This window comes from Pseudophryne corroboree, chromosome 3 (genome assembly GCF_028390025.1).
Source record: "Pseudophryne corroboree isolate aPseCor3 chromosome 3, aPseCor3.hap2, whole genome shotgun sequence".
NCBI classification, from domain to species: domain Eukaryota; kingdom Metazoa; phylum Chordata; class Amphibia; order Anura; family Myobatrachidae; genus Pseudophryne; species Pseudophryne corroboree.
In genome coordinates this window covers 337,423,864-337,449,311 of record NC_086446.1, presented here as the reverse complement: position 1 = coordinate 337,449,311, position 25,448 = coordinate 337,423,864, and the positions used below count along the sequence as shown (strand labels likewise).

At 45.4% G+C, this 25,448-nt stretch overlaps 1 protein-coding gene across 2 annotated transcripts in view; it reads left to right on the top strand.

Annotated features, from left to right (window-relative positions):
- CALCOCO2 (calcium binding and coiled-coil domain 2) overlaps positions 1–25,448 on the top strand; it is a 171,878-nt gene that overhangs the window by 131,362 nt on the left and 15,068 nt on the right. For both annotated transcript variants that reach the window (XM_063959598.1, XM_063959599.1), the window contains exons 18-20: positions 6,579–6,677; positions 8,661–8,756; positions 15,994–16,099. In XM_063959598.1, the coding sequence (XP_063815668.1) occupies positions 6,579–6,677; positions 8,661–8,756; positions 15,994–16,099 (301 nt within the window). The remainder of the gene's footprint in view (positions 1–6,578; positions 6,678–8,660; positions 8,757–15,993; positions 16,100–25,448) is intronic.

Below are 25,448 nucleotides of genomic sequence, written 5' to 3'. Positions count from 1 at the left end.
CCCACATATATTGCAGGCCCCATGGAAAAAGTTTGAAAGGACCCCTGCGTACCACCCAGTGGCAAAAAAATTATATAACACATGTAACTTTGACAGGGAACCCCTCTCAGCTCTGGGCCCCATAGCAGCTGCACTGCCTGCACTTATGGTAGCTACGCCCTTGGGCTTTGCCCAACTGCTAACAAATTTGCTGCTGTGATCAACTCTGAAATAGGCCCTTTATGCCCAGGAAAGAAAACTATGGGGCTCAGTTGGGACATGGATGAGATCTTCGACAGGTTACTGGTGTGCTGGAAAATACCTGACACTGACCTCATGGCTTCTTGACTGCACTAGAAATTCCCCTAGTATTATTGGTTATTTACATGGCTTTGCAAGGGTTCCGCAGTGCCTAACTAAGTACATAAACAAATGAGCAAAACAAGAAAACAATGACTTACAGTACAAGACATTGTAGGACAAATACATGGTATATTAACATTGCTGCATCAGGGGACAAGACACTTAAATAATCACCGGGGTGGTTAGGTGCCATTGGAGTAGAAGATAGTCTAATAGAGGGAAAAGCGAATGAAGCAAGAGGGCCCTGCTCGTGAGACCTTACAATCTGAAGGGATGAGAGTTTACATTCTGAAGAGGTGTGGCAGACAGACATGGGTGACACAGATAGGATAGAAGTGAGCCATGTAGCAAAGGGTTAGGATGATAGATGGGGTTGAAGTGAGCATGTAGCAGATGATGATGGTCTGATAGGGAGAGGAAGAGAATTCCAGAGGTAGGGAGCACCACGTGCAAAATCTTGGAGGCAGGAATGGGAGGAAGTAATCAGTTGGCAGGAGAGGTAGCATGAATTTGTGGAGCACAGAGGGTGGGTGGGAGTGTAAGGGCAAATAAGGTCAAATATGTAAATATGGGAAAGAAATGGTTGAGGGATATGTAAGTGAGTGTGAGAAGCATGAAATGGATTCGGAAGGGGAAGGGAAGCCAGTGTAGGGCTTGTAAGAGAGGGTAAGTGGACATAGCTTGGAAAGGAATATAAACCTGGCAGCAGCATTGAGGATAGATTGGAGTGGAGAGAGGCATTTGTCAGGAAGGCCAGATAGGGGGAGATTACAGTAGTCCAATCTGGAGATGACCGTGAGTGGATGAGGGTATTTCTAGCATCCCGGGTAGAGGGGGGTGGGGGGGGGGGTGGTGGTAAGGGTCCGATCCTGGAAATATTGTTGATATGTAACGGCAGTACTGTGAGAGGTACTGAATGTGTGGTTTGCAGGAGAGGGAGTATTGAGCTGAAACTAGGGTTCCTTGGGTGTCTATGGTCCCTGCAATGACAGCCAGGTAGTCTTATTCTCCATGATATCCATGCTTCTGTGAGTGTTCAAATGGGTCAAGAGGGAATGTGTCCACATGATTCTTCTTGAGACACATTGGCCCAGGTGTCTTTAATATGTGGATCGGCTTGCCATGTGGTCAGAGCCACCCTGTGTCTTCCTTAAAGAAAGAATGTTCTACATCTAGGCCCATTCCTTCCATTCAATAAGAGTTGCACGGCTTTAAAGGTGGGGAACTTGAGGCCTGGATCCTGAAGTCTAAGGGTTTATCTAGTTTGGTCTTCCAGACCATGGTTAGGGCCCAAGAACAACTACTGCAAAATATCTGCTACTGGTTTTGCAGGGTGTATATTGTTTTGTGTGAGTGCAGGGGAGTTCGCTTCCCAGTTCAGCCTTTGTGCCTCCTTTCCTTCTTGCAAGTAGGCATAAATCAAGGGCTTTCCATTATTTCCATCCTTTCTATTCTATTACAATAGACACTGGCCTTGATATTTGAGATTTGGGGCCCTATGTAAATATCCTGGTGCCGATGTACTAAGCCTTTGAAAGTGACAAATAGGAGAGAGATAAAGTACTAACCAATCAGCTCCTGTCATTTTTCAAAAACAGCCTGTAACATGGCACTCCAGAGCTGATTAGCTGGTACTTTTTCTCTCTACACGGTATCACTCGCCAAGGCTTAGTACATCTACCCCAACATGAGATACAGGCACGTGATTCTGGCAAATCTACCCTTATTTTTAAAGCATCAATAATTTAAAAGAACAAACCAACCTGGTTTTGCCCTTTAAATGATTGCAGCATTAAAAAAAATATAGTCAGTCTCGCTGGAATTATAACCGTGCCTACATCTTACAGGCGTTTACATAAAGCCCTTGAACTGTTATCAAGGGTGTTGATCATATCCAGCCATACTTTGCCTTCGGACTTATATTTAGTCTTGGAGTCTCTCCAAAGACTCCCTTTGAGACGCTGGAGCCGAAATACCTTACCTGTAAAATGTAATTCCTACGGGCGATAGATTTAACTGGGTGTGAGTCAGAATTAGCAGCTTTGCCTTACAACTTTTTCATCCTGCTTTTCCATCAAAATCACAGTGTGGCGTTACATGTGACCTGGTATTTGTCTTGCTCAGGGCCGATGGGAGGTATCTATGCACCCTAAGGCATAGCTTCACATTACTGCCCCTAATTGCCCAATACACTCCTTTAAGGCATTTACATATAACTAATCTTACATGTTTACCAAATCCTATGATTACAATGTTAATAATTTTTCATATGCTCATCTTGTTTGTAAATGTATTACACTTTGTTGCAGAACCAGATCATCCAATATGCCCGTTCACCTTTGACCCTATCAACACCATTTACCAATTCACCCCTCACTTAACATCCATTAACCCAATTCTCTCCAAGAATCCATAAATCAATTCACCCCACACTCGGCATCCATTCGCTTCTCCCATTCAGCATCCATTGACCCATTCCTCTTCCAGAATCCATGAATCAATTCATCCTCCAAGTACCCATTATCGTCCCTCCACCTGGAACCGCTTTATCCATTCACCACTATCACCTGTTAACCCATTCCCCTCCATTAATAAATTCACCCACTTAGCACTTATTAACCTGTTCCTCTCTAAGAATCTATTTATCAAGTCACCCTCACAGCACCCATTAACAAATTTGTCCCCCCTGTGAACACCCAGTATCCTCTTTCCAGCCATTAATCAAACTATGCACTTATTAAGCTATTCCTCTCAAATTCATTAATCAATTCACCCTCACAGCACCCATTAATACATTTGTTCACATGGTCAGCACTGCTTAACCTCCCCTCACCTGCCTGGCTGCTGCTGCTCATTCAGCTCCACTTTCTTCTTGTACAGCCTGGGAGGTGGAGCTTACATAATTGGCAGTGTCAGAGGGTAAGAGAGGAGAGGGATGGGGATGGGATGGGGTACCCATGCTGCTGCCCGCCACACCTGGCTGATAACACTGAAGCCAAAGGAGAAGCCTGCAGCCGGTATAATTAATAGCTGGTGCAGCTGCAGATGCATAATAAGGATGTCAAAGACATCCTTCATTTTTCTCACAGCCTTGGTGGACTGCCCCCTCAGGACTGCCTAATGGAAGAGCCGGACCTAGTCTTGGTGTTGAGTTGGGCGTAATTTGCAAATCACATGCATGAAATGTGACCTGAAAAAAGGCATTTTTGCTTACTATGCAGAAGTGGCTGTATACACAAGATGGTCCAGCTCTGCATGGACAGCATATGCGCCTGCTTTACTTGAGGAATTTCCAGTAGTAGTATTTGTGTTTGGTTTATGCCTGGAGTTGTAGCTTCATAGTAGTAGTTGTAAATGCTCAAAATACAGTACACAATTCATACACAATATAATTCATGACTACACAATTGCCTAACAACTTCACATTCACCATATGAAAGGAAATTAGACAAGGGCCAGTATTTACTAAAAATCCGAGTTTGGCCGATTTGTGTCTTTTTTTCTAAGTCCCAATCCGGGAATTCACTAAGCACCAATCTCAGCAGTGTCTGGTCTATTCGTAATGGTTTGAATGACAACGTTCCGAAATACGAATGAAAAGACCATCAGTCAAATGCAACTGTTATTTCATAGAATACGGGCATTCACTATTCATTCGTATTTGGGTGTTAGTTTCTGAGTGCTCAAGTGCGGGTCTGTTTTTTTTCGATTCGTTAAAAAAAGCAGCAAAAAAAAATAGACCTGCTTTTTCCAGTCGAGTTTGGATAACCATGCACGGATCAGTGAGATCTGTGCATGGTTATCTATGGGAAAGGGTCTGTTTAGTGTAAAATTTGAAAAAAAAAATTGCGTGGGGTCCCCCCTCCTAAGCATAACCAGCTTCGGGCTCTTTGAGCCGGTCCTGGTTAAAAAAATATGGGGGGAAAAATGACAGGGGTTCCCCCATATTTAATCAACCAGCACCGGGCTCTGCGCCTGGTCCTGGTTCCAAAAATACAGGGGACAAAAAGCGTAGGGGTCCCCCGTATTTTTGAAACCAGCACCGGGCTCCACTAGCCAGGTACATAATGCCACAGCCGGGGGACACTTTTATACTGGTCCCTGCGGCCCTGGCATTACATACCCAACTAGTCACCCCTGGCCGGGGTACCCTGGAGGAGTGGGGACCCCTTCAATCAAGGGGCCCCCCCCCCTCCAGCCACCCAAGGGCCAGGGGTGAAGCCCGAGGCTGCCCCCCCCCCCATCCAAGGGCGGCGGATGGGGGGCTGATAGCCTTGTGAAAAATTGTGAATATTGTTTTTAGTAGCAGTACTACAAGTCCCAGCAAGCCTCCCCCGCAAGCTGGTACTTGTAGCCAATGGTGGGAACTTTGCGGTCAGAGGTTGACCGAAAGTAACCTCACTGCTGACCGCAAAGTTCCCACCATTGGCTACAATGGAGCGCATAGGCGCTACATTGTATCTGTGCCGTGTGCTGCCTGACAGACACTACAGGAGCACACAGCCAATCAGGAGAGTGCCACGACGTGGCGCTCCCAGATTGGCTGAAGGGACCCTCTTTGACAGGAGTCAGGGGGGGTCCTGGCAGTCGGGGAAAGGGGTCCCATGTGTAAACATGGAACTCCTTTCAGTGCGTGGTCGGGTTTCCGTTTTTTTGTTTAGCCAAGTACGTGGATTATTCAAAGGTCGGATTCTACCCTGGATTATGTGAGTATAATTTTTTAACACAGGTACCCCTAGGATTCTACATGGAGAAGAGGACCGAGCCTCGTGGGAACATAGGTAAGTATGTATGTATGTATGGAGGTGTGCATGTATGTAATAAACTTATACTGTCACGGTGTGTGTGTTCTGTTTTTTGTGGGGTATTTTTTTTAGTAGTAGTACTACAAGTACCAGCGGGCCCGGTTTTCCACCGCATGCTGGTACTTGTGGTTCTCCAAGTACCAGCTTGCGGGGGAGGCTTGCTGGGACTTGTAGTACTGCTACTAAAAACAATATTCGCAATTTTTCACAAGGCTATCAGCCCCCCATCCGCCGCCCTTGGATGGGGGGACAGCCTCGGGCTTCACCCCTGGCCCTTGGGTGGCTGGAGGGGGGGGACCCCTTGATTGAAGGGGTCCCCACTCCTCCAGGGTACCCCGGCCAGGGGTGACTAGTTGGGTATGTAATGCCAGGGCCGCAGGGACCAGTATAAAAGTGTCCCCTGGCTGTGGCATTATGTACCTGGCTAGTGGAGCCCGGTGCTGGTTTCAAAAATATGTGGGAACCCTATGCTTTTTGTCCCCTGTATTTTTTGGAACCAGGACCAGGCGCAGAGCCCAGTGCTGGTTGAGGAAATATGGGGGAACCCCTGTCATTCCCCCCCCCCATATTTTTTCTACCAGGACCGGCTCAAAGAGCCCGAGGCTGGTTGTGCTTAGGAGGGGGGACCCCACGCAATTTTTTTCAGATTTTTTAAGACTTTAAACAACTTTTTAAGGTACACAATGAAGCACTGCATGGATCTCACAGATCCGGCCGGGATTCCTTGTGTTTTGTCAGGCAGTGTTTTACTCATCACTCCCGTAAAACACTGCCTGATATTACGAATCACATCGACATCGGAAAAAACGATTGTGCAAAACTCGGCAGCTTAGTGAATAACCGTATCAGGATTCAAAAAGTTGCAGTAAAATGCACCCGATACCATTCGAGTTCAAACACCCTTAAAAACGGCAAAAACACGAATATTAGTAAATAAACCCCAAGATGTCTATATAAAATTAGTTTTTATTAAGTTCAGTACATCCAACTCATCTATCAGTACACACAACTCATCCATCACCTTCCTCTTTAAAAGATAATTTGGAAATATGCTGTATTGCTGCGGAACAATTGCTAATCTCATTGTAACAAAATAATTGATTACAGGATAAACACTGCTAAAGAAGTATAAGTCAAGCAGTGCCGATAATTGCGACATCGGGGGCAAGTTATATTATGGGAATTTTTCCAATAGTAGGCAACCCAAGTAAGCATTTCTGTGAGTACTAGAAGATAATGTAAAAAAAATAGCACATTTTCACTGTAAGGAAAAGGGAGGTATGTCAGGGTTGCCACAAAGATCAAATCACTTGGGGTACAAAAGTGACATTATTTTTTGACTCACCCTATTGTTATGTAATGTATATTGTTTTTCTTATTTATTTTTTGTGTTAATGGTTTTTATGTCATTTTTATGAACAATATACTTAGAATAAAACAGCCGTGGACGCAGAGAGAGAATTGCGAGAACAGCTCAAATCCATTGTAGAGAAGATGTCCAATCTGGAACAAAAGTTGTCTCAGCAGCAGGTGAATTTAAGCGTAACACTGCACAGTGTGCTTCATTCTTCAGTGATATTGCGAATTCCTACTGTTGTGAAAAATACCATATGTTTGTGATAAACCCATAGGCCGGGTACATACTAGAACGAAGTATAGCTGGATGATACGCCGGCCAACATATATCTGTGGAACGATGTAATGAAAGACAGAATGATCCCTCGCTCCGTCCTTCATTTACACTGCATGCAGAGGTGTCACTTACGTCCTGGACACCCGGTGCGCCGCTGCCAAAAAAAGGGGGGGGGGGCATTAGAAGGGGCAGAGCTTAGCATCCCAACCCCCTATTTTTCGTCACTTGGGGGGTTTGGGAGGCGTGGGCTGCCTCCCGGGGAGTGGTGAGCCTGCAGTGCCGTCTCCTATACAGTGACAGGAGCAGAGTGCTGCACATAATGTAACAGTGCAGCATTCTGCTCCTATCACTGAACAGGAGCCGGCATTTTGGTGTCACCCCTCAGAGGGTGACACCCGAGAGCGGGTCGCACCCCCCATGTAACGCCACTGACTATGGCACCACGTGTGATATCGTCCGGTTGGTCGTGCAGCATGGCCGACCAGAAGATATTGCATGCGACCACGGGAGCATGCAGATTGGGCGTACACACTGAACGATCCAGCTAATACGTCTTTTCCGGACGAATTGGAACAACATATTAGGCCAAGATCGCTCTAATGTGTACCTGGCCTTAGAACCAGACCCCAGATTTTTTACCTAATTATGCTTACCACTGATCTGCAGCAGTACATATAGTGGAGACATAGGCAAATAGTATACTGTATATACATAACACCTCATCATATCATAGAATGTAACACAGAGGTCCTTTGACAAGAGGTTCAATAACAGCAGAATAAATGATAATATATTGCCTACTATATAATAGGAGTATAACAAACCATTTGTGACAGAAATCTCAGCATATCATGGTCAAACAATTCACTATCATGGGGTACAGAGTGAGAAATCCATAATCTTTTCCAAAGGTCAGGACAGAAATTACAAAATTGTAGTTAACAGTGAAAGCTAGAGTCATACATAAACAATATAAGGAGCACAAGTAGCAAAAAATATCACCAGCAAGTAGACTAATCTGACCTCGCCTTTTAAACTCCCCAAGACCCAAATGTAGCATACCAACATGGTCATGTTTGGTTGAAATTATAAGTGTTTGTGTGACCGCTGCAATGTAAAAACTAGAATCGCGGCCACTGTGCAACAGGATGCGAAAGTAAATGACCACGGCTGCTGCTGTATTATAACTACTGAATGTATAGGCTGCATTATCAGGACTATTGGCACAACCCACAACATGACCACCTCCATTGCATGTAGATGATTGATACCCTTTACTGTGTTCCTCCATACTGTGCCAGAAAACATATGTGTGGCTACTATTTGTGTCTACGAGCCTTACTGCAACATACAAGGTTCTTCTGTCTACTTCTGCTGCTAATTCTGCCACATTTCAGAAAGGACGCCTGAACTCTAGGCCTAATCTAGCATGGAATGCAATTGCAAAGCTGCTCGCAACAGTTTTTGAAATGCATTCCATAGCAATGCAAATACAGGAGATGTACACACCTTCTTGCTGCATTTCCGATCACAGCGCTGTGACCGCGTTGCAGCCTGGGTTCAACATTGACCGATGGTCACGATGTTCCTCTCAGACTGCCAGCTGAAAATGGAAATGGGGACAACACGCTGCCCCCGCCCCTCCCTCTGAACACCTTTACCTATCAGTCAGGCAGAGGCATTCGCATTACTGCAATGTGATCGCAGGACCTGTTCCGTGCATGTGCAATTTCCCGACTATCTGGAAACTGCTTGTTGGATCGCTTAAGCAATCCAACCTGAATGAGGCACTCTGTCATCACATTTACTTTTTCTAGTCAGAGCTTTCTACTATTTTTGTCTTCTTTTGGGTTTGTTTTCATTTTGTTTTTCTTTTCCAGAATGAAAATAGGAGACAGAGAGAGGCAAATGACATTTTAAGAAGCACAGTAGATATGCAGGAATCAGAGATCCAGGAATTGAAAGAGAGTGAAAGGGTAATAAAAATCTGCATGAATTTTCAAGTACCAAATAAATTGCTTGCATATTAGTATTTCTCATACGTCCTACGAGGATGCTGGGGACTCCATAAGGACCATGGGGTATAGACGGGCTCCGCAGGAGACATGGGCACACTATAAGACTTTGAATGGGTGTGCACTGGCTCCTCCCTCTATGCCCCTCCTCCAGACCTCAGTTAGACTTTGTGCCCAGAGGTGACTGGGCACAGACTAGGGGAGATCTATAGAGTTTCTCTAAAAGACTTTAGGTTAGGTTTTTTATTTTCAGGGAGACCTGCTGGCTACAGGCTCCCTGCATCGTGGGACTGAGGGGAGAGAAGTCAGACCTACTTCTTCTTAGTTCAAGGGCTCTGCTTCTTAGGCTACTGGACACCATTAGCTGCAGAGGGTTCAATCACTTGGTTCGCCTAGCTGCTTGTTCCCGGAGCCGTGCCGTCACCCCCCTCACAGAAGCCAGAAGAAAGAAGCCAGGTGAGTAGGTGAAGAACCGAAGACTTCAGGACGGCAGAAGACTTCAGTAACGGAGGTAACTCGCAGCGGTCACGCTGCGCTCCATGCTCCCACACACCAACGGCACTCGCTGGGCGCTGGGGGGGAGCACCCTGGGCAGCAAGTTACTAGAAGTTGTTAAGACCGCTAAATAGGGGCAGACTCTCTCCCTGGGCACCATTACGATACCCCCGCCAGACATTGCAGCGGTCATGCCGCGCGCCATGGCTCCCACACGCCGACGGTCGGTACGAGGGTGCAGGGCGCTAGGGAGGGAGCGCCCTGGGCAGCAGTATATATATAATTTGGGGGTGACAGTGCATCTATACAGTGTCTTAACAGTGTATAGAGACCCCTTGGACATACAGGACTGCATATTATTTGCGGGCTGGAGCACGCCGGGAGGGGGCGGAGCTTAGCCTTCTTTTGAGGAGACAGGCCATTTTCTGCTTGTCCCCGCCAAAAGTATGAGGGGGCACAAGGATAGTGCTATTTAGTGAAAAATAGCACTACGTTTGCACAAATGGACTTGTATTCTGTGGGTTATAAATATATGTTTATACCTGTGTGTTCCCTGTCTGATACCCACTATAGTTTAGTCGACATAGGTCGATAGGTGAGTGCTCTGTCAGTTATGCGGATCACAGTCGACTTCGCCGACTTTTCTGTGAGTTCCCTGTCAGATGTACCCTCTATAAGTCACTTGTGTCGACACAAACACCTATGAGGTTCACTGTCGGCATCGCCGGAACCTGTTTGGTACTTGATACGGTAGATACTGAGTCAACAGGTCGGTAGGGGTATGCTAGTAAAAGAAAGCAAGGTTTGGGAGACACAGTAGTTTGTGGGTGACCCTGTCGGCACCAACCGTTATTGCTGGGATGACTAGCTTATTCCTGTATGTATATTTTTATGTATAGGTATGGTACGGTTCCGGGGGCCTGTAGCTCGTGCACAGCCGTGGTAGTATTTGTGAGGGAGCGATATTAAAATTAAATGTATACTTCCCTCGGACCCCTCGGGGTCGCAAGAATGTTATTTTACCTGGTTACTACCCCTTGCTGTCGACGAATACTAGGTTTTCTGTCGACTATAATGTTTCCTGGTAGATCCTCAACTGGGGCATTCAGTACACATTCAGAACACAATGTCACCGGGGACCAGAAGGCTCCGGACAATCCGCTTATATGTATGCTCTATATATATATAGAGAGATATGTGTGTAATTGTGTATTACATTTTATATATTCATATTCGGATTTATACTGAATGCTGATGTAATAGTATTCCTTCTCATGTGCTGCTCGCTCTGTTGATAAAGCGCTAGGTCGGTCGTGACGAGTTGGTTTCAGATCCTTGCAAGGAGTACGAATGTTTATTCTTTTCCCGTTGTGGATAGAATACTGTGAAAGTCAACTCCTGGTCGAAGCGGAGCCCTGTCGTAAAGGATCATACACAGGAGGCTAAGTGATATTTTATTTCTATACTTTGGATTTATTTGCATTGCATGCTCATGGGGGAGTGTTATATTCGGATAGGCATCCGATAGAATTACCCTAAAGAGAGTGGGTAAGGTCTCTTATGAGGATTCTACTCTATAACATTGCAGCAGGCTGCCGCGTGACGGCAGGAGGTGCGGCCGGGGAAATGCTGAGGTTGTCTACGAAAGATACTGGTGGGACGGTATAATACTGTTTGGGGATGCCTCAGCTCAGTCAATCTCGGCGGATACCACTGGTAGTTGTAGCTTCAGAAGTTAGACTCCTTCACGATGGTTGGTGACGCATTCTTTTGTGGGATGCAGTCGTTTTAACCGGTTCGATACCGCACTTTTTTTCCTTTTCTGTGCAGACAATGGAAGGTGAAAAGGTAAGAGTTCTGCAGCCTTGTTAGGTTCGCAGAAGCGGATGTCCTTTTTTGTTTCTACCACATCCACCACATATCGCTGAGTCTATCTGGCTGGAGACCACTCCGGTGGGAACTTGTCTACCACTTTTCAGTCGGCCTTGGAATAGACTAGGACCTGTGGGTTAATTATAGAATCTTAAGGGGGACATTCTGGTGTTACAGGTGTTTCCCCTCACTGATTTTTCTAATAGATTTTGCCATTCCCCTCTGGAAGGGGCGGTAGTACGCGACGCCATACCTGAGGTGCGTCAGGTTCAGGGCATTGTCCGGCTGTCCCTGGTTTAAAAAAAAAAAGAATAGAGGTTAAGTGCGTTGTTCTCCGCATTCGGATTACTTGGGTAAATATCCAGGATTGTCTTTGCTATTTCACCAGAGTGATGGCAGTACGACCATTGTTAGGCTGTACTGGGACACTCTCCTGTTTATGGTGTGGTCAAGACACAAGTAGTGCAAACCGTTGTTTTCTCTCTGACTGTTCTTCAACACAGGGGAAGACTGTTACTCCCAACGTCGCTGACGTCGGAGGTGGGTATCACGGTAGATACGAAACGGTTGGAGTTCTCTGTGTTCCTGTGGAAAGAGGTATGAGGATCCGGAGTCGGATCAGATTTGCAGTGACAATCCATCACTAGGTTCCGTCGATGAAGACGATGGGTGCGGCCTAAGAGGCATTTTTCGGTGAGCAGGTCAACTGCCAGAATGGTTTTCACGGGGTCACTTAGAAATGTGGTCCGGGTATCACCTGTACATACGCCGGAATATATTCTTAATGGCCAGGATATCGCTCCTGTGGTGTCTGTTCAGTTCTCACCTCCTAGAGGGACGAAGGTTCAGAATCCAGGATAGGATCCTGGTGTCTATGCATACAGATCTCTGAGACTGGGGAGCAGTCCTTGCAAGGGAAGTATTTCCATAGGGAAAGGTCAAGCTGGGAAGCTTGTCTGCAATAAGCTTTCTTGGATTAAGAGCTATTTTCAGTGAACATATGCTTAGTGATCTGCCCGTGTTAATTCTGTCGGACGACTTGACAGCAGGGGTGTAAGTAAGCCGCTAGGGCGGAACAAGGAGCAAAGCCGCAATGGCAGATGCCGTAAAAGTTTTCCGCTGGGTGAAAGGACTGGTAAACGCTATATTAGCAGTCTTCGTTCCGGATGTTAACGACCGAGAAATAGATTCCTCTGCAGATGCGACCTCCATCCGGGAGAAATACAGTTGTTATCGAGAAGTTTCACTGAAGTGACAAGTCTTTGAGGAGTGCCTCAATTGGACATGTTGGCGTCTCGCATCAACGAGAGATCTCAGGAATATTGTTCCAGGTCAGGGGACACTCAAGCGTGTTTTCAGTCGATCTATGTGTCCCCTCCATTTTCACTCTTCTGAAGGTGATAAACGTAAGACGAACAAAGCTTTAGGCGATCCTCATTGTTTCGATCTGAACATGGAGGGCTTGGTATCCAGTTCTTCAAGATTTACTCATAGAAGATCCCTGGCCTCTTCCTCTACGTGAGGAACTGTTACAGCAAGATCCGGGCGTGTATCAAGACTTACCGCGGCTGCGTTAGGCGGCGTGGCGGTTGAACGCCATACCCTAGCCAGGAAGGGTATTCCCAGTGAAGTAATTTCCACTTTTCTTCAGGCTAGAACAGAAGTAACGGCAAAGCCTTACCACCATGTTTGGAGAAAATATGTGTCTTGGTGTGAATCCAAGAAGGCTACTACGGAAGCTTCAGCTGGATGGTTCTTCTCCATTATTTGCAAGCAGGTGTGGGTGCAGGCCTAAAGTTAGGCTCCATTCAAGTGCGGTTTTGGCCTTATAAATTTTCTTTTAAGAAAGAATTGGCGACCTTTCCGTTAGTTCGGACCTTCGTGGAAGGAGTACTGCACATCCAACCTCCATTTGTGCCCCCATTGGCACCGTGGGACATTGACGGGGTGTTGAGTTTTCTCGTGTCACAATGATTGGAACCTTTCTGAAAGGTTGTGTTAAAATTTCTCTCTTGGAGAGTGGTCATGCTTTTGGCTTTGGCGTCCGCACGGCGGGTGATGGATGTAGCGGCTGGGTCTCACAAGAGCCCCTGTTTGATCTTCCAGGAGGATAGAGCGAAATTGAGAACTCGGATAATAGTTCTGCCAACAGTGGTTTAGGTGTTTCGCAGAAACCAGCCTATTTGATGCCTGTGGTTACTTAAGCTGATTCAAGGTGTCTCGATGTAGTCAGAGCTTTGAATATTTATGTCGCCAAATTGGCTCAGCTTGCGGAAACGGAGGCTCTGTTTGTCCAGTATGCTCCCAGCGTGATTGGGGTGCCTGCGTCTATGCAGTCGGTTACACGCTGGATCTGTGATACGATTCGGTGTGCTCGTTCTATGGCTGGATGTTCTGTACCGAAGCCGGTGGAGACCCATTCTTCTAGGAAGATGGGTTCTTCTTGGGCAGATGCCCGAGGAGTCTCGGCGGTTTAGCTTTGCTGAGCGGCTGATTGGTCGGGTTCGAACACTTTTTGATACGCTCTACTCGTTTGATAACCTGGCTGATGGGGACCTTTTGTTTGCTCAATCGGTGTTGCAGGGTCGTCTGCACTCTCCCGCCCGGTCTGGAGCTTTGGTAAAAACCCCCATGGTCCTTATGGAGTCCCCAGCATCCTCGTAGGACGTATGAGAAAATAGGATTTTGGTACCTACCGGTAAATCCTTTTCTCTTAGTCCACAGAGGATGCTGGGCGCCCGTCCCAGTGCGTACTGTGTCTGCAGTTGTTGCTTACGGGTACACTCTTGTGGCGTTTCTTTTCTGTCAGGCTGTTGCTGACGTTGTTCAGGCCATGGCAGACGGTGTCTTATTATTGGTTGGGTTGACACACAGGTTGTGTTACATATTCTCGCAGCATGTGGCTGTGTATTTTTTCATGCCGTTGGCTGGTATTCTGTTGAATGCCACGTTTTGCGGTATGTTCGTGGTGTGCGCTGGTATGACACTCACCGTGTTTACACAATAAATTCTTTCCTCAAAATGTCCGTCTCCTCTGGGCAGTTTCTAACTGAGGTCTGGAGGAGGGGCATAGAGGGAGGAGCCAGTGCACACCCATTCAAAGTCTTATAGTGTGCCCATGTCTCCTGCGGAGCCCGTCTATACCCCATTGTCCTTATGGAGTCCCCAGCATCCTCTACGGACTAAGAGAAAAGGATTTACCGGTAGGTACCAAAATCCTATTATACTTGAGGACAAATATTTGGAGTATAAGGATGGTGCTTTGCTTAGTCATACACTTTACTATACGCTGTTATGTGTCTTCAATTTCTGTAACACACTGGCTAGAACTGGACTGTTCTCCACTAACGTTGGCACCCTGATCAAATGAGGGCCACTTACTGCACCTACAACCTGATAGTGGTCATATGCAAAATCAACCTATTTACAACTGGTCAAGATCTTCAGAATATTATAATCTGTCTGATATCTCAGTTAGTTTGAACATGAGATTAATGGTAACTACACACATCACTGAATATTCCTTAGATCCCGTTATTCAATTATCATACCAACAGTTTTCTCATAATCATCCTAAGAGGAACAACTTCCGAGTGATCCATTTAGCATTCTATGTGATCTGATCTTATATTTCTCATTCAGCTGAAATCACTCCCACAATATATAATTATACACAAATTTTACAAATTGCAACAATGGGATTATAACATGTGTGGCTCCCATAGCTATGCAATTTTAGAAAGAAACATACAACAAAATATATTCAGCAGTCTATGAAGGGAATCCAATAAGGTCCGAGGCTGCATATGCGAGTTTGTTCCATGAAACTCGCAGACTTTTTCCATGAAACTCGCAGACTCACAGAATGTGTGCTCCTGAGAAATATGAGATTCAGTTGGAAATTCCTATTCGCGGTACTCGCAGCGAGAGTATGCAATCTGTGAGAAGTGCATGAAACAGTGGGGGGGGTACCTTCCTGGACCCCCAAAAAGTGCCAACTTCATTAGCATGTCCATATAGAAGGCTGTTAGAGAGCGTATGGAACGTACTGGATGCTTTTAAAAGGTGACAAATATCTGATTTCTGTAATTTAAAGTAAATAAATAAAAGAAAGTAAAAAGCTTACAAATTTTGTTTAATTACAAAGAAAAATGGGAAAAAGTAGAAAAAAATAGCTTTTTGGGTAATTTGAGGCAACTTTAAATATTGTAAAAACCTAAAAAATTATCCAAAGCATGTTTTTTGTTGAAATAACTACTTTCATTAAATGAATAATCTTATGTAAAAGTTTATTTTCGTGTAATTGGACCATTTTTTAATCCCCAAAATGACATGTAATTATTGGCCCAATTAAGGGGATGCAGTTATATTGCCGGCAGTTGGGAATCCTGGCTAACGGCTATTCCCGCTTGTGGGTGTCCACGACTCCCATAGAGTGGGAATAGAACATGTGGGGAGCACAGCAAGCCTAGCTAGTTGAAAACTATGTCCAAGGGGTTCTGAAGCAAGTCCCAATATTTTTATCTTAAAATAAAGATTTTCCCTACCTTTTCACACCCTCAGGGCGTTATACACAAAAAAAGTGAATTCTGTCTGACAAAAGCAATGCGAGTTTGTAATTCGATTGCACATGCAATTTACAGTGTGAATTTGCCATGAGAACAGCTCCCACAAGCCAAAACACACCTAATTGGATTGACCCCTACATGTCATTGTTACGCTTACAACCCATGTATAATATTGTGTCAGAATTCTCAGTCCTAAATAATTTCTGCAATGTTTACATGATTCCTTATTTCCAGTATAATTATTATTATTTTTTAATTTATAGAAACATCAGATTGAAAGAGATGAGCTACACTGTCAGCTGCTACAGATAGATATGTTCAATCCACACTCTCAGACCTCAGGCTTGTTATATGGGAACCCATATGAAAGTATGTATATAATAAACAGGAAAAGGAAACCTTAGACTGTCATACTGTTGTATAGCCTCAGGATCCAGCACACCTTGACATTTGGGGTGGTCTGATGGCATGTGGGGGTATCTGAGTTGCATTTAAGGGCATGTGGGAAGATCTGAGTGCTCGTAGGGGTCTGATGGACATTTAAGTTCCAGATGTATAGTAAGCCTTGAAAAGTGATACATTTCACGGTGATAAAGTACCAACATTTTTCAAACCCAGCCTTTAACATGGCAGTTAGGAGCTGATTGGCTGGTACTTTATCACCATAAAATGTATCACTTTTTAAGGTGTAAAGTTTGATTAATTTACAAGAAAAAGCAATACCTTATCACACTGTGGTTCGGGCTGCTGCAGCCGCCAAACGTAAGCAAATAACCGCTAAGATATGTATGCACGTTGCGTATACACGCCGACACGCTACAGTGCAGCGACACGTGTGGCTGCATATACCTTCTCCCCAAATAAGAATGGAATGTGACACCAGTAGTTAAATGTAATGTTGTGGTCCAAAGCATCAACAGTATTTACTCAAAAGATACAGATAAAAGATACAACAATATTACAGAGAAGAGCTACAACCAATAGTACATATGTTTGTTTGCGAGCGCTCCCGGATCCAGGACTGTCAGTCTTAGCAAGATGACCTTCAGAGAATAGCCTGAGCCTGGCCAGGAGGACTCTCTTTTATACAATGGGGTATATTTACTAAGGTCCCGATTTTGACCGAGATGCCGTTTTTTCTTCAAAGTGTCATCTCGGTAATTTACTAAACTCAAATCACGGCAGTGATGAGGGCATTCGTAATTTTTAGGAAGTCCAAGAAAAAAATTACGAATGAATACACCATCGGTCAAAACGCGGCTGTTTAAGTATGAATCTCGGTAATTTACTAAGAAGTGCAAAGCAAAAAAAAACAAAACACTGCCGTGAAAAATTACAACTCGTAAAAAAGTGCTAAAAAAAAACAGACCTGCTTTTTTTTCCCGTGATTGGATAGGCATGCACGGATCCATGAGATCCGTGCATGTATATCAGTGGGAAGGGGTGGGAAAGTGGTTATTTTCGGGGGAAAAAATGCGTGGGGTCCCCCCTCCTAAGCATAACCAGCCTCGGGCTCTTTGAGCCGACCCTGGTTGCAGAAATATGGGGAAAAAAATGACAGGGGTTCCCCCATATTTAAGCAACCAGCATCGGGCTCTGCGCCTGGTCCTGGTTCCAAAAATACGGGGGACAAAAAGAGTAGGGGACCCCCGTATTTCTAAAACCAGCACCGGGCTCCACTAGCTGGACAGATAATGCCACAGCCGGGAGGTCACTTTTATATAGTGCCCTGCGGCCGTGGCATCAAAAATCCAACTAGTCACCCCTGGCCGGGGTACCCTGGGGGAGTGGGGACCCCTTCAATCAAGGGGTCCCCCCCCAGCCACCCAAGGGCCAGGGGTGAAGCCCGAGGCTGTCCCCCCCCATCCAATTGGCTGCGGATGGGGGGCTGATAGCCTTTTGTGAAAATGAAAAGATATTGTTTTTAGTAGCAGTACTACAAGGCCCAGCAAGCCTCCCCCGCATGCTGGTACTTGGAGAACCACAAGTACCAGCATGCGGCGGAAAAACGGGCCCGCTGGTACCTGTAGTACTAATACTAAAAAAATACCTAAAAAAAGACAAGACACACACACCTTGAAAGTAAAGATTTATTACATACATCCACACAAACATACATACATACTTACCTATGGCCCCACGCAGGTCGGTCCTCTTCTCCAGTAGAATCCAAGGGGTACCTGTTGAATAAATTATACTCACCAGCTCCAGGGTCCCAGGCTCCTCGTAGCATCCATTTGTAATCCACGTACTTGAATAAAATAAAAAAACGGACACCCGAGCCACGCACTGAAAGGGGACCCATGTTTGCACATGGGTCCCCTTTCCCCGACTGCCAGAAACCCACTCTGACTTCTGTCTAAGTGGGTTTCTTCAGCCAATCAGGGAGCACCACGTTGTAGCACCCTCCTGATCGGCTGTGTGCTCCTGTACTGACTGACAGGCAGCACGCGGCAGTGTTACAATGTAGCGCCTATGCGCTCCATTGTAACCAATGGTGGGAACTTTCTGCCCTGCGGTTGACCGAAAGTGACCTCACCGCTGAGCAGAAAGTTCCCACCATTGGTTACAATGGAGCGCATAGGCGCTACATTGTAACACTGCCGTGTGCTGCCTGTCAGTCAGTACAGGAGCACACAACCGATCAGGAGGGTGCTACAACGTGGCGCTCCCTGATTGGCTGAAGAAACCCACTTAGACAGAAGTCACAGTGGGTTTCTGGCAGTCGGGGAAAGGGGACCCATGTGCAAACATGGGTCCCCTTTCAGTGCGTGGCTCGGGTGTCCATTTTTTTATTTTATTCAAGTACGTGGATTACAAATGGATGCTACGAGGAGCCTGGGACCCTGGAGCTGGTGAGTATAATTTATTCAACAGGTACCCCTTGGATTCTACTGGAGAAGAGGACCGACCTGCGTGGGGCCATAAGGTAAGTATGTATGTATGTTTGTGTGGATGTATGTAATAAATCTTTACTTTCAAGGTGTGTGTGTCTTGTCTTTTTTTGGGTATTTTTTTAGTAGTAGTACTACAGGTACCAGCGGGCCCGTTTTTCCGCCGCATGCTGGTACTTGTGTACTTGTGGTTCTCCAAGTACCAGCATGCGGGGGAGGCTTGCTGGGACTTGTAGTACTGCTACTAAAAACAATATCTTTACATTTTCAACAAAGGCTATCAGCCCCCCATCCGCAGCCCATTGGATGGGGGGGACAGCCTCGGGCTTCACCCCTGGCCCTTGGGTGGCTGGGGGGGACGACCCCTTGATTGAAGGGGTCCCCACTCCCCTAGGGTACCCCGGCCAGGGGTGACTAGTTGGATATTTGATGCCACGGCCGCAGGGCACTATATAAAAGTGACCCCCGGCTGTGGCATTATCTGTCCAGCTAGTGGAGCCCGGTGCTGGTTTTAAAAATACGGGGGACCCCTGTTCTTTTTGTCCCCCGTATTTTTGGAACCAGGACCAGGCGCAGAGCCCGATGCTGGTTGCTTAAATATGGGGGAACCCCTGTCCATTTTTTCCCCATATTTCTGCAACCAGGATCGGCTCAAAGAGCCCGAGGCTGGTTTGCCTTAGGAGGGGGGACCCCACGCAATTTTTTTTTTAACAGTTAAACTTTATTTTTTTTTAAAACAAAGTGCACAATGAAGCCCAGCACGGATCTCTCAGATCCGGCCGAGATTCATTGTATTAAAGTCGGCAGTGTTTTACAATTCACTCACGTAAAACACTGCCTAAAAAACGAATGACATCAACATCGGAAAACCCGAAAATGCAGAATACGGCAGCTTAGTAAATTAGTCGTAATAAATTCAAAAAGTTGCAGTTTTACACTTTCGATGTCATTCGTGATTATTCTCCCACCAAATCGGGAGAATTACGAATGTTAGTAAATATACCCCAATGTGTCCAAATACAGTACAATGGGAAATGTAAGCTCTTCTTTCATAGGTCAAAGGGCAGGTCATTTACAGTGCATGAGGGGTCATAGGTTGGTTTAAATGAATGGGCGATGCTTGGTCCAGGTGTACTTGCAGGTGTTCACCACTGGGTTCCCGCCGAATATCAAGAGTACAGTATTTACAGTAGTTTGTGAATATTACAATTCTGCGCATATCTATATGCAGAAACATGCTATAAACTGCAAATAGCAACCGGAATGTAGATCTCAATGTCTGGTATCCAGATGTGCAGTATTTTAAGTCCTAACTTTGCTCCATCCCCTCACATCCCGTAACCCTGAATAACTGTTCTAACTTTTGAGTATACGTAACTTGCTGGAAAAGTGCGTGGAGACTATGGGGGTAATTCCAAGTTGATCGCAGCAGGAAATTTGTTAGCAGTTGGGCAAAACCATGTGCACTGCAGGTGGGGGCAGATATAACATTTTCAGAGAGAGTTAGATTTGGGTGGGTTATTTTGTTTCTATGCATGGTAAATACTGGCTGCTTTATTTTTACACTGCAATTTAGATTGCAGATTGAACACACCCCACCCAAATCTATCTCTCTCTCTGCACATCTTATATCTGCCTCCCCTGCAGTGCACATGGTATTGCCCAATTGCTAACAAACTTGAAGTTGCGATCAACTCAGAATTACTCCCTATGTGTAAATTATGCACTATATAAATAGAATATTGAATATGTCTTTGTGGCTTTTCTGTGCAAATGTGTATGCTACCATATATACTCATACCACGCGCCAATATGCAAGGCTCATGAACGAGTGTACGTAGAGTGCGTGTATGCGCATGCACAGCAACTACGTGCACGCACAGAGGCCACTCTGTTTGGTGTTTGCATGTGGTGTGTATGTAATATTTTTGACTTCGACAGTCCACCCTTTGACAGTAGACAATAACTATCATAACTGTCACACTAAACATAATTACAAAAAAAAATATTTCAAACAATAATTGGTGACCTAGACACAGGTATGTATTCATTTCGCAAATCAGACATTGACTATATTTGGGGAAGACGGAGGAGGACGGGACATCCTCTATATGCACTCGGCGGTCACGGGACCACTGGTTGGGTGTGGGACGACATTCAACCTATAGAGTATGCTGGGACAGTGCTATGGCCCATGATGTCTGATTTGAACGAACGTTGCATACATACATGTACCTACGTCTTTGTACACTGATGTTCGGATTCGATAGAGGTTTTGCTGGGTAGAGGGAGAAAACACAGACAAATCGTGAAAGAAACAGGCCATGAGATTCATATACATTCCTATTACAACACTTTCTCTATCATCGGATCGTATACCAGATCTGCCGCATTTACAGCGCACCCGCTCCTTAGACTCATCAAATTTGAATTATGCTTTTCTTGCCGCGTCAAAATCCGAACACATTTAAATATCAGGCCGATAATTATGACAACACCCAGGATACAGAGGAGAAACTTACCCACATTTGCAATCATTCCTTGTGCCCACCCTCCTAACCCAGAGAACCACTTGAGTGGGTTCAACCATGAGGCCCATCCAGTCAATTCATTACCCACAGCCGCTAAAGTGAGACTGTGTTTCCTTCTAAACTCCCATTTCAACTGCAAGATCTCATCCATCTTTTGATCAATGATCTCTGTTGGGTCCTCAGTACTGTTCGTAATATACGTGCAGTACTTCACACCATATTGAGTTGCTAAAGTAACACAATACCCACCCGTCACGGCCGTGACGTAATTCAAGACCATTCGATGTTGTACCAGTTCCTTCTTGTAGGCTTGTAGTTCCTTAGCCGTATATCTGAAGGTGTCATCATACATCTCAGTGATATTATCTATCAAGTTCGCTAGCGCATGGATATACCTATAATTTACAATTCCTCTGGCAGTATGGGTGATGTCTAATGCAAGAAGAATCTGAATCCCGGTGGATTCATGGATCAAATTAGAGGCTGCGAGCTCTCTCCTGTCTATGAGGTGTCTCTTGAAAATGTGTTCGTAGTGGGTGTGAGTATAAGGAGGCGGAGCGTTGCGGTGAATGTCTTTCATTTTGTCATGTGCAATGGTCATGACCTCTGGTAGTACTCTGCCTATGTAACACAACCCTTCAGAGCTTGGAGTAAGCCACTTGTACGCCTTCCTTCCACATATGAAATAAGCGTCATCTGGGAGAACATAGGGGACAAAATGCATCAATATCATATTACAAATAATACTTACAAAGAAACCTGTCCCCCGTTTTTCCATCTGCTCGACACAAGTATCTGGCTGGATGATGTGCGCACAATATCCCTGTGACACTTTTCCAGCCCACATGGTTTTGATCCCACGTGTATACTTGTATCGGAAGTACCTCCCATTTGCGGCTATCCCACGTACTAGTTCAGAGTTGACGCGTTCTTTGTCAGCTCTGTGTGAGGAGGTCATTGTCTGATTGTTCCAAGTTACTTCCCAATTTCCTGGTTTCCAGAAATTGGTTATGTTGAAACACAGTAGTGATCTATCTAAGTGGTACTGATGGAGCTTTAGGCTAGGGGGTCTAGATATATTGTATTTTCTGTCCACCTGTCTCCCCCCATGCAATTTGAATACCTCATTTACTGTTAATGGGTATGGCACAAATCCCGATTTACTCTGTCCTTGAGGTAATTGTGAGCATACCCAGCATTCTGTTTGGTTTAAGACTGTACCCACTAATGAGTGATAGTCACTCAAAGGATGTCCATCAATATTGATATTGTTTTACTGACATCTCTGGATGCACTCATCTTCGACTATGTTATCGCAGTACTTACATATGCAGTATTCATCAGACAACAACCCTTCAATTGCCTCCGAGCTCCGTGACTACCAGATCTCTTACTTATACCAGCTTTGACCAAAGTGATGGACTGATCCTGGGGTCCTACAAATTCATCCTCTCCATCAGAACCCATTCCAGATCCTTGCTCGACTTCTCGTGGGCCCTTGCAAAAACAAATTGTCCTGGTCAAAAATAGAATCACAAGAAAAATCTGGAATAGGGATAACACAGTCTCTTCTCATTTTGTGAAGAGGAAGGGGGAAAAAATGAAGAGGGGGGGTGTTTGGAGAGAAAAAAATTAAGATAACAGTCCTTGATTTTGTTTTTCACCACGCTCAGGTGCAGTTTCAACAGTCCTGCCTTTCAGCTTTCCCGGAACAGATTCTCCAGTGATATCAGGTTTTCTTCACCTCTCTCTTTCTCACAAGCTTTCTCCGGGTTAGCGACCTTCTTGCAGTGGGATGAGTGGACCCAAGTCTCTCTCTCGGCATCCTTCAGTGCTGTCGTGCTGGTCAACAAAACTTGATACGGCCCTTCCCACCTATGAGGCAACCTGAGCGTAGAACATTTTGAATCATTACATAGTCCCCAGGTTAAATTTCATGACAATTACTGTTTGACAGGTCAGGAATCGCCAGTTTCAATTCCTTTGCTGGTTTCTCAATTGCTGGCTCATCCTAACGAAGTATTGCACAGTCATCTCATTATTGCATTTCAGATCATCCTGGGGACCTATCATTACATGGGGCTGTCGTCCAAAAAGAATTTCAAAGGGTGATAGGTTAAGCGGTGACCTGTGAGTGGTTCTGATGCTGTACAACACTAGTGGCAGTGCCTCTGGCCACAACAGTCCAGTTTCAGCCATCACTTTGCTCAGCTTGTTTTTAATAGTGCAATTCATTCTCTCCACCTTCGCACTGGCCTGCGGTCGGTAGGAAGTATGTAGTTTACTATTAATACCCATTAGTTTGCACATGACTTGAAAGACTTCACCTGTAAAATGGGTACCCCTATCACTCTCAATAATCCTAAGGATACCATATCTACACACAAATTCCTGCACAATTTTCTTAGCGGTGAACACAGCAGTTTTTGTGGCGGCAGGAAATGCCTCTACCCAGTTCGAGAAGACATCAGTGCATACCAATACATATTTCAAATTCCTACAGGGTGGTAGCTGTATAAAGTCGATTTGTATTACCTGGAAAGGTCCATCTGTAGGAGGGATATGGGATTGCTCCGTCGGTATTGTCTTACCAATATTCTTCCTCAAGCAAGTAAGACATGTCATTACTTTCTTGCTTGCCTGAGAAGAGAACCCAGGTGCATGCCAGTGAGCTCTTACCAATTTGCACAAACCTTCCTTGCCCAGGTGAGTCAGACCATGTGCCGCTTCAGCTAGGCTTGGGAGATATGCCCTGGGGGCCACTGGCTTACCTTGTCCATCTCTCCAGAGTCCTGAGGACTCCTGACCATATCCCTTCACCTTCCAGACCGCCTTCTCCTGTAGGGAAAAATGTAATCAGTTGTGTGGTGGTACTTTGTGTGGTGGTGCTTGTTGCCCATTTAGCAGCTTCGTCCGCCCGGCTGTTACCAAGTGAAATTGAGTCTTGGTTGTGTGTGCTTTACACTTGATAACAGCCACTCTGTCCGGTTCCTGTATGGCTGTCAGAAGCCTTTTGATGTGTGACGCATGCGTCACAGGCGTGCCAGCTGCCGTCATGAAATTTCTGAGGCGCCACAGGGCCCCGAAATCATGCACTACTCCGAAAGCATATCTAGAATCCGTGTATATATTAGCTGACTTACCCTTTGCCAACTCACATGCTCTGGTCAGTGCTACCAGTTCAGTGACTTTTGCTGAGTGAGGTAGACTAAGGGGTTCAGCTTCTTTGATACCTTTGTCATCTACAACTGCGTATCCGGTGCACAGGTCTCCTGAGTCTATCTGTCTGTGACAACTACCATCTGTGTAAAGGGTAAAGTCTACGTTTTCTAGTGGGTTGTCACTAATGTCAGGTCTGGCAGTGAAAGTCTGGTTCAAGTATTCCATACAGTCATGCGTATCAGTGTCTTTACTAAATCCTCCTTCACCATTATTCTCATTCTCCACCCTTTGTGCATGACAAGGCACACTTGGCAAATAAGTTGCAGGATTTAGTGTGCTACACCTTTTTATGATGATGTTTACAGGGGCCATCAGTGATAGTTCCCATTTTGTAAACCGAGTGGATGAGACATGTCTGGTTTGGGCGGAGTTTAGCAAGGCTGATACTGCATGAGGTGTATGGATTGTCAGGTCATGCCCTAACACTACATCTTCACTCTTACTTACCAACAAAGCTATAGCTGCAACACTTTGTAGGCAAGTGGGGAGAGACCGTGCTACAGTGTCCAGCTGTGCACTGTAGTAGGCTACCGGTCTGTTGGCATCACCATGTTTCTGTGTTAGGACCCCTGCCGCGCACCCAGCACTTTCGGTACAATATAATTCAAAAGGTTTCTCATAATCTGGCATCCCCAATGCTGGTGCTTGGGACAAGCACGCTTTTAGTCTTTCAAACGCCAGTTCGGACCACTCAGTATGAGAGACACGTTCTGGTTTGCTTGAAGAGACCATTTCTTGCAGTAGTAGTGCCAAAATAGAGAACCCCGGAATCCAATTCCGACAATACCCACATATTCCTAGAAATGTGCAAATTTGTTGCTGAGTCTGTGGCAGACTCATGTCACGGATGGCCTGTATTCTGTCTGTGGTCATGTGTCTTAGTCCTTGAATCAAGCAGTGTCCCAAGTATTTAACCCTTGTCCGGCACAACTGTAATTTATCCTTAGAAACCTTGTGTCCTGTCTGGGAGAGGTGAAACAGAAGCTGTTTAGTGTCTGCCAGGGATGACTCAAATGAATCAGAGCATAACAAGTCATCAACATATTGTATCAGCACTGACCCATTCTCAGG